Source organism: Dipteris shenzhenensis, chromosome 5, assembly GCF_047967505.1.
Source record: "Dipteris shenzhenensis isolate YYH24624 ecotype China chromosome 5, Dip_SZ_1.0, whole genome shotgun sequence".
In the NCBI taxonomy this organism is placed as follows: Eukaryota; Viridiplantae; Streptophyta; class Polypodiopsida; order Gleicheniales; family Dipteridaceae; genus Dipteris; species Dipteris shenzhenensis.
The window spans coordinates 44,349,342-44,361,754 of record NC_141600.1 but is presented as its reverse complement, the minus strand read 5'-3'; the positions used below and the strand labels follow the sequence as shown (position 1 = coordinate 44,361,754).

Below are 12,413 nucleotides of genomic sequence, written 5' to 3'. Positions count from 1 at the left end.
ATAGCACTATCAGTGCATCACCAACAATGTGTCAAAGCTGTCCCTCAGCATAAAATAGCATCCATGTGCAAAGCGTCCATAAAAATAGCATCCCACAAGGCAATTTGGACCTATCAGCGCATCCAACAAGGACCGCAATGCATCCAAATGGCCTATAAATCATCCACTGCAACCCAATGCATACCACGAATGAGCGCACACTGCTCAAACTGCAACCAGAGTGATCTGCATAAGGTATGCTCAAGAAATCATAGTCCCACGGTAATGAGCGCTACTGAAAATAGAACCTGAGATGCCTCAAAACATGGGCGCCATTGCATAATCGGAATCAGCAAGAAAATCTGCAAATATCTCTCTTCTGCCAGAACTCCAAAATCCCAACCGATGAATGAGAAATGGGAGTCAACACTTATCCACTGCCATGTGGCATAAATCTAAGGTTTCAAAACCTTAGCATGAAAAATGCATAACAGAGAGACGAAATCGAATACACAGAGATTTATAACTCTGAAAATCCTCCACCGAATCACGCAAGAACTGATAGGTAGGGGTTTTTGGGCGTCCAGAACGCAATGGGACAGACGGTTTTGGAAACCGTGGTCTCAATCACTGGGTCCAACACACGGACTGAAAAACGTTTTTGGAAACAGAGCTATCTGTAAACTCCACCGGAGTGCGAATGATGAGCAACATAGAAGTTTTAGGACCTCCTGAGTCCATCGGAACTGACAGATCTGCAAATGGTTGCTCCAAACTTGAGTTCCAACACCCGGGCAAAAAACGCAGGAACTGACACAGTGACTCAGAAATCCAATGAAATGATCCCAGATTCAGGAATGAAGGTGTTTCCAGGCTCCTGAAGTAATGTGGACACCAAAAGCAAGCAATAGTTGCCTCTACAAGTCAATACGGAGTCTCTGTCATCGAACGGAACAGGGAAAAGCTCAAAAAACGACTCTTTCCTTGAAAGCTCTTAACAGGCTCTCAAAACCACTTCGCAAAGCCAAAGTGACTTTTCCAAAGGTTCCTCCAAGGTCTCTGCACACTCGGATGCAAGTAAAGTCACCCACAAAGCTTCCCACAGAGCTTCTCCTTCCTTCCACAGAGCTGCTGAGCTTCAAAGCATTCACGCACGCTCAGCTAGATCACCCGGGCTCTGATACCAGTTGAGAGTGCTCTCAACGGAAGCAAGAACGGAAGAGGGAGAGAGAGAGAGAGAGAGAGACAGAGAGCCACACAAGTTTTGGTGGGTGCAGAACCACCCTAATCTTCTTTTTCATTCATTTATATATGTGTTTGAGTATTGTACATAACCGGGGTAAAGGCACAGTGACCTTTAACCCCCACACCAAGATCAGTCATTGAAAAAGACTACTGTAATTCCTGCTTGAAATCTGCAATTTTCTCGGGATGTGGCCCAGTGAGAATCATATCATCCACATAGAGGATCAAAATCAGCAAATCTTCCCCCCTCTTGCGGATATATAAAGTAACTTCTTTAGGACTATTCTGAAAGCCAAGGCTGAGCAAATGAGTGTGTATCCTATCATACCAAGCCCTGGGTGCCTGCTTCAATCCATATAAGGCTTTCTTAAGCCGGCATACCTTGCATTCAGACCCTTCAACCTCAAAGCCTGGAGGTTGAGCAACATAGACTTCCTCTACCAAAAGACCATTGAGAAATGCTGTCTTTATATCCAACTGATGCACCTCCCAATTATTATGGGCAGCCATGGCAATAACACATCTAATGGTGGTGATGCGTGAAGTAGGAGCAAAGGTCTCTTCATGATTAATGCCCTCTCTCTGAGCATAGCCTTTGGCCACAAGACGGGATTTGTACCTATCAACTGAACCATCAGCTTTTCTTTTTACCTTGTATACCCACTTAGTCCCTACTGCATGTTTGCCTGCAGGCGAGTCACATAACTCCCATGTTTTGTTTGCATGAATGGAGTCCAATTCATCCTGCATGGATTTCATCCACAATTCATTTGAGAAAGCATCTTTGTGACAAGCAGGCTCCTCATCAAATGCGATAGCAATCAATGCATGAGCAACTGAGTTTGCCAAATCTCTTTTGGCTGCAGCTCTCGTACGTGCCTGCAAAGGAGCATCAAGTTTGTTGTCCTTCAGAGTTTCAAAGAGCCAACGAGGAGCTCTTTTAGGTTGTCTAATATCAGCCAATTCTTGCTCTACTGCCTCTTCCACAATGTCCTCAGAAGCACATGGCATCCATGTCAAAACATGTGGCTGTCCGGACTGTGTAGTAGGAGCATAACCCTGTGGTGCATCATCTGAGTCATCAGATCCAAGCAATGGCACAAGACTATCAAAAATATCTGAGACACCAAGTGTAGACTGCACTTTGAAGTCCCGCAAGGGCATGGAAGATGTCTCATCAAAGATGACATCTCTACTGACAATTACCCTCCTGGTGGAAGGCTCATAAAGTCTATAACCCTTACTCTCTGCACTGTATCCCAAAAATATACATTTTATAGCCTTATCATCCAGCTTTGTCCGCCTCTGTGAAGGCACATGTGCATAGGCCAAACACCCAAAAGTACGCATGTGAGAAATGGTTGGCTTGTGTCCTTTCCAAGCCTCATAGGGTGTGAATGTTTTTAATGCTTTGGTGGGGCTCGTGTTGAGCACATAATTGGCACATGTGATTGCATCTAGCCAAAACATATTGGGCAAATTCTTGCCCTTAAGCATACACCTAGAATACCCTTAACCATATATGATGCATTGTTGGCACATGTCACGGAACCCCCCTTTGGGGCATCAACAAGAGAAGTAAACAAAGTTTTACAGGAGGTGATGTGCTTAGAAGCACCACTGTCAAAGAACCATGTAGAGGCTGAAACTGCCATACAAGCATGTGAATATGTATCATGCACTGGAGGATTGTAATGGCATTGAACAATGAGGCCCCAATTCTGATCCCTGACATAATTAGCTTGCTCATTAGCATGCCCATGTGTATTTGCATCAGTGCCAGAGGTAGATGTGACTGAAAGTCCAGCTTCTTTCTTCTTCTTTTCAGAAGCAATCCTCTTCCTACATTCAGCAATTTCATGGCCCGGCTTCCTGCAATAATTGCACCTCTTTTTCTTCTTCTGATTACCCTGAGAGGATGAAGTAGAAGGCTGATTATTTGCTGTATTTTTAGAGACAGATTTTTGAAATCTTCCCTTATTCCGATCATTGGCTGCAAAGGCCTGATCTGAGTGATCTGAGTGCATACTGGCATTCCGATTCACACGGCTCTGTTCCTCCTGCAGTAAAAGTGCAACCAATTGATCAAAGGAATAATAGTTGGCATTGCCCATGGCAACCAACCTCAAGGTAGTGGCAAAACCTTGGTAAGAGTCAGGCAACCCATCCAATGTGCCTGATACAAGTTGTGAGTCAGGGATGTCCTCATCAATATTAGCCAATTGCTCCTTTAAATCTTGGATAGCTGTAAGATATGCATCCATGTTATCACCCTCATTCAGACGAGTATCCTTCAGCTACTTGCGAAGATAGGCAACACAGGCCTCATTGCGTACCTGATACAAGAAAGCATGCTTATCCCAAGAGTCCTTAGCAGTAGTGCATGATCTAATATGAGGTATAAGACTCTTCTTAACAGAAAGAGCAATCAATGCCTGTGCCTTAGCATCACGGCCATCCCACTGAATCATCTCCTGAGTAGGAGGTACAAAGGCATCACAGGAAGAACCACTGGATGTGACATCACAAGTGGAAGATGTAGCCTGCCTGACAGGCCTAGGCTCATTGCCATTCACAATATTCCACAAATTTTTGGCCACCAAGACATGCCTCATCATAAATGACCACACAGGGTAGTTAACCCCATCGAGTTTATCATCAGCACCGAAGACCCCAAAGAAATCATCTTTGCCACCAGCCATTATGCAGTCAAATGCACAAGAATGACAAAAACAAAGAGCAAGAGCCTCAAGCTCTCAACTGCAAGTATCAGTGGACTGAATGTGTAAGCCTCAAGGCTTTTCAAAGCATACCCTCAACTGAGCAAGATCACTGCCAAAGTGTACTGCTGTCCACTGTCAAATGGTACCTGAAAAGCCAAGTCCAGAGGCACAAGGGCATTGCCAACTATGCAACAGAAAGAACAGAAGCTTACCAGATGAACCTGTGAAAGAAAGACAACAAATGTCCACCAAAGAATGACCAAATATCAGCCCAGAAGCTGAGAGAAGTCAATGACAAGCACACAGCCTGTATGCAGCAGTCAAAAGTGACTAGAAATCAGCAAATGGTGACTGAATATCACTCTAGATGCCACCAAAATCAGTTCGCCCAGCAAAAGAGGGGATTCTGGTGCAAGATCTGAGTGTCACGGGCACAATGTCAAGTAGAAATGACCAAAAAACAGCAAAATATAATTGCTGTAGCAGTAAATCTCTGATTTGAAAGTGTATTCTAGCTCCAAGAAGCAAACCAATCACTCAGAAAGTGACAATGGTGCTATCCAAGTTGAAAAACAGCAGGAAAATGCCTGAAATGCAGTCGCCCCAGCCAGGAATGCAACCAGATCCAGTTGCCCAGCTGAAAACCACCAGGAATAGGTGTCGCCCAGCTAAATGGAAGTAATCTGGAGAAACTTTTCGTAACAGAAACCTTCGGGACGGAAGCAGGAAGCCAGAAAGAGAGGCGACTTGCTGAAAATCTGTCCTGAAAGAAGGTAGGCAGCAAAAGTGAGATCCAGACGAAGTTTTTACGCGGGGGAAGGCTGGAAACCAAGGCAAAGCTGCTCTGATACCACTGTTGGGTGGAGTGAACAACAGAAGCAACAGGAGACGGAGGCAAGAAGCAAAGCGTGCTGCTGAAGTTGTATTACGGAAGTTATAAAGAATACAAAAGATACACCTAATATAATGAAACCCTAACTGGGTGTCATACGTGTACTAGGTGTCCCAACTGGAACTAGTACTAAGTGTACCATAGGTCCTAACTGATAATATCTAGGCCTACAAGTCACATACCAAGGAATGAGTGACACCTATGGATAGCCCATAGAGTGGCCTACAAATGTGTCATATACATATAGACATATTTTTCAAAAAAAGATTAGCTTGCTAAAAAACTCTTTGATAAAGTTATGAACAAACAACCTAGAGCGACCACTTTTTTTCAAAAATGCGTCCAAGATGACTCTCAAAAAGTATGTTTTTTAAATCTTCTTTATTGTTACTATTTTTTTTCAACTACATACTTGTGATGGGTACAAATCTCTAGAAGGAATTTCTTTGAAATTGTATAGTCAGAGATAAATAGAATTTCTACAAACATGCCATATAGCCACAAAAGTGGCTTTCTTTTTACAAGACTAGTGTTAAAGATTATGTTTGGGAAAAGCATTACATGTAAGACTTCTAATGACTGTGCTCATTCATTGCATTTTGAAACTATCTTAGTGAGATTTTTGGTGAGACAACCAACATTAAGATTGTTGATTTTGGATTCGCCAAGATGATCAATCAGAGGACATACACACTCTCTTGCATTAGTAGGGAACTTCCATATGAGGGCAAGGTTATGGATGGTGATTCTAACATTAATTCCAATGACCATGTTCATTCATTGCATTTGAAACTATCTTAGCGAGATTCTTGGTGAGACGACAAACATTAAGATTGTTGATTTTGGATTTGACAAGATGATCAATCAGTGGACATACACACTACAATGATTATAGATGTTTCCACCATGATTGATTGACGATTGTGGCATGATTCAAGGGAGTGCCTCAATTGAGTGAATCACAAAAATGGAATGAAAAATGCAAACAAAGTGGGGGGGAAACACGAGGGAAACGATTGAAAGAAAATGAGGCAAAGAGAATTATATCATCGAAGAAGAGGCGAGGCTAAGGAAGACCGTTCCTCCCCATTAAGCTTAAGAAATAGAGATGTGCAAGAAAAGACTCTCCTTAGAACTTCCAATGATAGAAGTAAATGAAGGTCCATACATTTATTAAGGTAATTTTTTATTCCAAAACAAAGTTGGAAAATTGTATTTGCATAAAGCGATCTCTTTAATTTCTCCTTTTGGTGGTTTGTTTAGGTGATACAAAGTTTGAACTGATGACTGGACATACACACTCTCTTGTGTTATTAGGGAACTTCCATATGAAGGCAACAGGGTGCACTTTTTTGGTGAGCAAGTGTCAGCGAGTAGTTTTTGAAAAATGACGAGCGATTCCTGCTTGGTTTTCCTTTGTATCGCTCTCTACTCTGCACTTTCTCTCTCTCTATCTGCTGTCTCGCATTCTTTGCACATGGGGGAACATGTTCTTTTTCATGTGTTTGATCAGTAAATGGCCACAAGCTTGCTCAAGGAAAAAATAGTGCAATATAGAGTGGGCTTGTTGGAACATGCTTTGGTTTAGGGATTTAGGGTTTAGGATATGAATATCTGTGTCATACAAACCATCGCCACATGCATAAAGTATGAAGACAAGCACACACAAGGTGAAAATAACACATAATTGAAAGTGGGTTTGATGGAATTTGCTTGGTTTAGGGGTTTGAGTAGCAATCAATATTTTTGTCATGCAAATCATCTCTGCACACATGGAGCATGAAGACAAGCTTGCACAAGGTGAAAACTATGTAGTATTGAAATTGGGTTTGGGGAAAATAACTCCGACTTAGGGGTTTGAGTTGGAAATGAATATTTTTGTCATGCAAACTGTCTCTACACACATGGAGTAGGAAGACAAGCTTAATAGAGTACTGAGAGTGGGTTTGAGGGAATATGCTCCTACTCAAGGGTTTGAATAGGAAATGAATACCTTTGTCATGCAAACTGTCATGCAAACTGTCTCTACACACATGGAGTACAAATACAAGCTTGCACAAGGTGAAAATAATGCAATACTAAGAGAATTTGGGGGAATATGCTCCGGTCCAATGGTTTGAGGAGGAAATGAATATTTTTGTCATGCAAACCGTCTCTACACACATAGAGTATGAAGACAAGCTTGCACAAGGTGAAAACAACGTAGTATTGAAAGTGGGTTTGGGGAAATATACTCCAGTTCAGAGATTTGAGCAAGCCCATGCAGCCATTTTTTGTCCTGATTTTTTTTTCACATGTGCCACATAGGCTTACCAATGATCGGTAAGCCTACATGGCTCGCACGTGCTAAATATATATAGCCATGTGACACATGTGAAAAAAAAATTGAGGAAAAAAATGGCCCTGTGGGCTTGTCGATAGCCCCCTATGGTTGTAGTGCATTGGCAAGCCCGCGCGGCCATTTTTTTCCCTAAATGCCTATGTGGCACATGTGAAAAAAAAATCAGGGAAAAAAATGGCCGCGTGGGCTTGCCGATGGCGCCCTATGGTTGCAAGGATTGAAGTTGTTCCTTAGCCTCTTAGCTGGAGTATTTACCACCTCAATCTGCATATTGGAACTCAGCCTACCCCTTACTCATGTCAGTTGAGGTTTCTCCTAACATCTCCTCCTGGCCTTTTTCAATTGGCCTTTCAGGGGTCTTGTCCACCTCCTCTCTCAAACCAGAATAATACTACTCATCCTCAGACATGGACTAAACCTCTTTCCCTTCCCCTCTATCATCTTTCTCTTGGATATGAAGTGTGGTTCCCTGCAAGTCTCTTCGTGAACCTCCATGCTTGTTGCCTTTGCCCCCTTATACACTTCCACTCTCCTTTCCCCCTAACCTTGTTTCTTCTCTCTCTCTCCCATCCTTTTTCTTTGACACAGTTCCTTGCAAAGTGCCCCTCCAATCTACACCTAAAGCATCTACTCGGTAGATTTTGAAATTCCACCACCTAATTGTATCCTATAACATCTTCTAGCTTAACATGCTAATAATTTTTTCCACAAAAGGCCTCAAAACTAGCGGGAACCCTAGGATTTCAATCCACACCATTGCCTTAAGCGGTTTCAGCATTGTCATCAAACTCATTGTCCACGGCATCAAATGCATGGCACAACCCCAAACTGTCCATGTCAAGTTACCCAACACTCCGGAGATGAAGGGCAGACTCAGCAGTGGCCTGTAACAAAGGCTAGCACTAGAGGAGAAGGCTAATAAAAAAGTAGTCAACATTCTTTTCATCAAGATAAAACTACTTGTGAAGACTCAACGATTTCCTTTTAGACTCCCAAAAGAGCATCAAAGCAAAAAAAAAAAGAAAGCTTAGACCATCTAGCTAATAGGGCAAGGCACCACTTAAGATAGAAAGAATTTTTCACAATAGAAGTAGGCCACAACATGGATGAAAACTTCACAAGGTGAACATACATACACACACACACACACACACACACACACACACACATATATATTTTAATTTGTCTTCGGGAGGCCTCGTGGGCCTATGAGACAAAGTACAATCCCCCTTGAGCTCCACACATCCCTCAACCAACGAGTCAACAAGTCCAACGCGGCCTTTTTAATTCCTGAATTTTTTTTTTCACATGTGCCACTTAGGGCCTACGTGGCTCGCATGTGCAATATATATATATATATAATTATTTGAAAAAAAATATTTTTTTTCGCACGTGCGAGCCACTTAGTCTTACTGATTATCGGTAAGCCTAAGTAGCACATGTGGAAAAAAAAATTCAAGAAAAAAAAAGGCCTCATGGGCTTGTCGATGGCCCGCAACCATAGGGGACCATCGACAAGCCCATGACAAGTCCACATGGCCATTTTTTTTTCTTGAAATGTTTTTTTCACATGTGCCACGTAGGCTACCAATGATCGGTAAGCCTACATGGCTCGTACGTGTGGGAAAAAATAGGCTTACCAATGATCGATAAGCCTAGGTGGCACATGTAAAAAAAAAAGGCCACGTGGGCTTGTCGATGAAAGCCTACGTGGGCACAAAAAAATTAAAATTTCAAGAAACAAAGAGGCTGCATGGGCTTGCCGATCATCGGTATCCTCACCACCTTTGGTTGCGAGCTTGATGATCTATAGTGACCATGTATATTCTTGAATACTGGACATAGATTCCTCAGCTCCCCTAGCTTCCTTAACCTCCGAGCTCATTAATTCCCTTCACAATTCAACCTTCTCTTCCTTCCCTTACACTCAGAGATCCACTGCTTGACCACCTTATGGAAGTATGCCTTAGAATGACTAGTAGGATGATGAGTGTCAGATTACAAAAGCTCCTTTTATGCAAGGGAAAATATCATCACGTGAAGTAAAATTAATTTCTTGATGCTCGAATTGTTGCAAATTTCCCTAAACCCACTCTTAGTACTACGTTATTTTCACCTCGTGTAAGCTTGTCTTCGTGCTCTACATGTGCAGAGACAGTTGCATCACAAAAAAATTCATGTCCTGCTCAAATCTCTGCACCGAAGTATATTCCCCCAAACTGACTTTAAATACTATGTTGTTTTCACATTGTGCAAGCTTGTCTTCACACTCTGTGTGTGTAGAGATGGTTTGCATGACAAAAATATTCATTTCCTCCTCAAACCATTGGACCAGAGCATACTATTCAACCCCAAATCCACTTAGTATTGTATTATTTTCCTTGTGCAAGCTTGTCTTCGTACTCCATGTGTGTAGAGATAGTTTGCATGACAAAGGTACTCATTTCCTATTCAAACCCCTGAGTAGGAGCATATTCCCTCAAACCCACTCTTAGTACTACATTATATTCACCTTGTGCAAGCTTATCTTCACTTCGAGGACCAATCCGGCAAGTAAAATGAAGCTCAACTATTGCTGAAACATTTCTAGCAGCAACTCGGAGAATTTTGTGTATACCTTGATACCTTATCTTGAGACAACCAATGACGTCTGGCCGTGGAGCCTCTCCAGTCCTTAATTGCCTTAGAATTGTAAGTCCAAGGTTCATAGCACTCCACACCATACACATACATGTCATACACATGCACATACACATGCATCCATGCATATATGCATACATACATACATACATACACACACACATGTATGTACATACACATGCACATACATACATACATACATACTTTATAGGTTCATATCAAGGTTGCATTGTTCACATAGTTGAATCTAAGAACGAATGAGGACCTAACCCATCTATTCTTTTTATCAAGTGCTCCAACTTCAAAGAATGGGTGTTTGAATTTGTAATTCTCCTTCTTGTTTGTGCTCATAGTAGTCACGGAGGCTTCAGAGTATCATTCAATCTATGGAGAAAGAAGGATCATTGATACAATGTATCTCTTACACAATCATAGATTAGCGGTGAGCAATGAAGGGGTTGTTTATATATAACCTCCATTGTAATCTTCTATCGCCAAACAAGGTGTTTTGTCTCACCAAGCAAAGGACCTTCATGGTGAGTATTACAGTCATACCCCTAGCACATAGCCTACTTTCTTGAGTCTAGTATAATCCTACAACAATGCATAGGTTTTCTTGCTCCTTTCTTGATGGAAACACTCCAAGAAGGGGCACTAGCTTTGATAGACTTAATCTTCACTTCTTGATTCCACATGCAATTTAATATATTGCATGCACAAGACATAGGAAAGCACATTTATGGTGATTACCAATACTACAAGTGTTAGTGGATCATTATCCAAACCATTACAAAAAATGACACCAAGCAAGCTCCAACATAATTCAACAATCCAGAGAAGGTTGCCGTAGCAACGCACGGGTTTTCCACCAGTACATATATATACATATACATGTACATACGGTTTGGAAATTCAAAAAACTCTTTGGTGAACTGAGGGTAGGATTATGCTTGATTGAAAGTTGGTGTATTTTTGCACGACCACATGAAAATGGGCTATTGGTAAACGTTTTGTGACCGTTTACAAGAGCCCCCTCCCTGCTCCTTTATAGCTATTCTTGGCATCGTTCGCTTGTGTGTAATCACGAAATAGGGGTCCCCCGTTTCTAAAAATACCAAAAAACCTAAATTAAGAGGGGCACTAATTAACACAACTGTAAGGGGAATTTAACAATAATGGATGCAGCACAAACATTCTCCTGTGCTTCAAGATTCTATAATAAGAGTGTGGAGCCAGCAGCTCCGTCGCTTGCTCTAGTTCTCACGATTTTTTCTATCGTCCGTCCTCCGAGCATCTCAAAAGTTTCCGTGAAAAATAACCTAATTGATTCTAAGCGAATTGGGATGAGATAGAAATTTTATAATTTTTGAGGAGCCATTCGGAGAGTGATCGTTCGTTTTATCCTTGCCCTGAAGCTCATGAGGCGCCAGAAGCTTGCCGATGCTTCTCGACTCTTCTTCTTCATCACTATAAACCCACAGCAAACCCACCCCCATCGTCACCTTCCAAGCTTCAATTTGCCTCTGAAATACTCCCTCTGCATCATCACAGCTACCTTGCATCGTCATGGCCCTCGCTCCTTTCTTTGGTCGCCGACCTTCCTCTTCCCTCTTCGATTCCGCCATCGTCGACCCTTTCTCCTGGGATCCCTTCCCCCACCCCTTCTCCCTCCTGCGCTCCTCCGATCTTGACGCCCCTTTCCGTCAATTGTGCCGTGATGCCTCCTCCGTCGCCAACACCCAAGTCGATTGGAAGGAGACCCCCGATGCCCATGTCTTCAAAGCCGATCTCCCAGGTTAGCTCTTGATCAGTGAAACCTGCTTCTTCGTTGCAAAACGCTCTACGTTGCCGGTTTGCTGTGTGTTTTGTTGCATGAGTTCTCAGGTTTCTTTCGACTTTCCGCGCAGGTCTCAAGAAGGAAGAAATTAAAGTCCAAGTGGAAGACGGAAAGGTCCTGTGCATTAGCGGCGAACGCAGTAAGGAAGTGACTGAGAAGAACGAGAATTGGCACAGGATCGAGCGTTCTCACGGCAGTTTCCTACGGCGATTCCGGCTCCCTGACAACGCCAAACCTGACGACATGAAGGCGCAAGTGGAAAACGGGGTTCTCACCATTACGGTCCCCAAGGTTCAGCAACCAAAGCCAGAAGTCAAAACCATTTCCATATCCTGAGAGGACAATGGGTTTCTTGAGAAAAATAGTCATACTCTCTGTCATCTTTAGTGTTACGGCAATGCGTTTCTTGACGTTGTCATGCTATGTCTTAAAGACTGTTTCTCCCATACACTTACGCTCTTTGTGATCATAGATGTGCGTAGAGTATAGAGTGGCGAAAACCGCCCAAATAAAGAGGATATAATCCAAACATCTCTTTTTTATTTGATCTTGAAACTGTTAAGTCCTAGTGCGGCGATTACTACAATTTAAAGAAATACCTTGAGATTTAACTTTTGAATTCGTTTATGCATGAAGATCATTGCAATTGACAGAAACACGCCAAATTCGTCCACGCAATGATAATGATACTGCAGTTGACAGAAACATGTACAACAAACATGTAAAACATACTTGTAGCAATATGTATTGAACGAT

The 12,413-nt window shown here is 42.4% G+C and overlaps 1 protein-coding gene across 1 annotated transcript; it reads left to right on the top strand.

Annotated features, from left to right (window-relative positions):
* Nucleotides 1–11,319: 11,319 nt before the first annotated feature.
* On the top strand, nt 11,320–12,202 carry LOC147902073 (16.9 kDa class I heat shock protein 3-like). The gene is made up of 2 exons (XM_087374665.1): nt 11,320–11,615; nt 11,728–12,202. Exons 1-2 carry the CDS (start codon nt 11,387–11,389, stop codon nt 11,991–11,993), a joined length of 495 nt encoding a protein of 164 aa, XP_087230791.1. The 5' UTR covers nt 11,320–11,386; the 3' UTR covers nt 11,994–12,202.
* The last annotated feature ends 211 nt before the right edge of the window (nt 12,203–12,413 follow it).

Bases quoted from the DNA above. Each gene is read 5' to 3' on its own strand.
- LOC147902073 (XM_087374665.1), top strand. From the start codon at position 11,387: ATGGCCCTCGCTCCTTTCTTTGGTCGCCGACCTTCCTCTTCCCTCTTC. The intron at 11,616-11,727 runs GTTAGCTCTTGA...CTTTCCGCGCAG, and splicing joins CTTCAAAGCCGATCTCCCAG to GTCTCAAGAAGGAAGAAATT.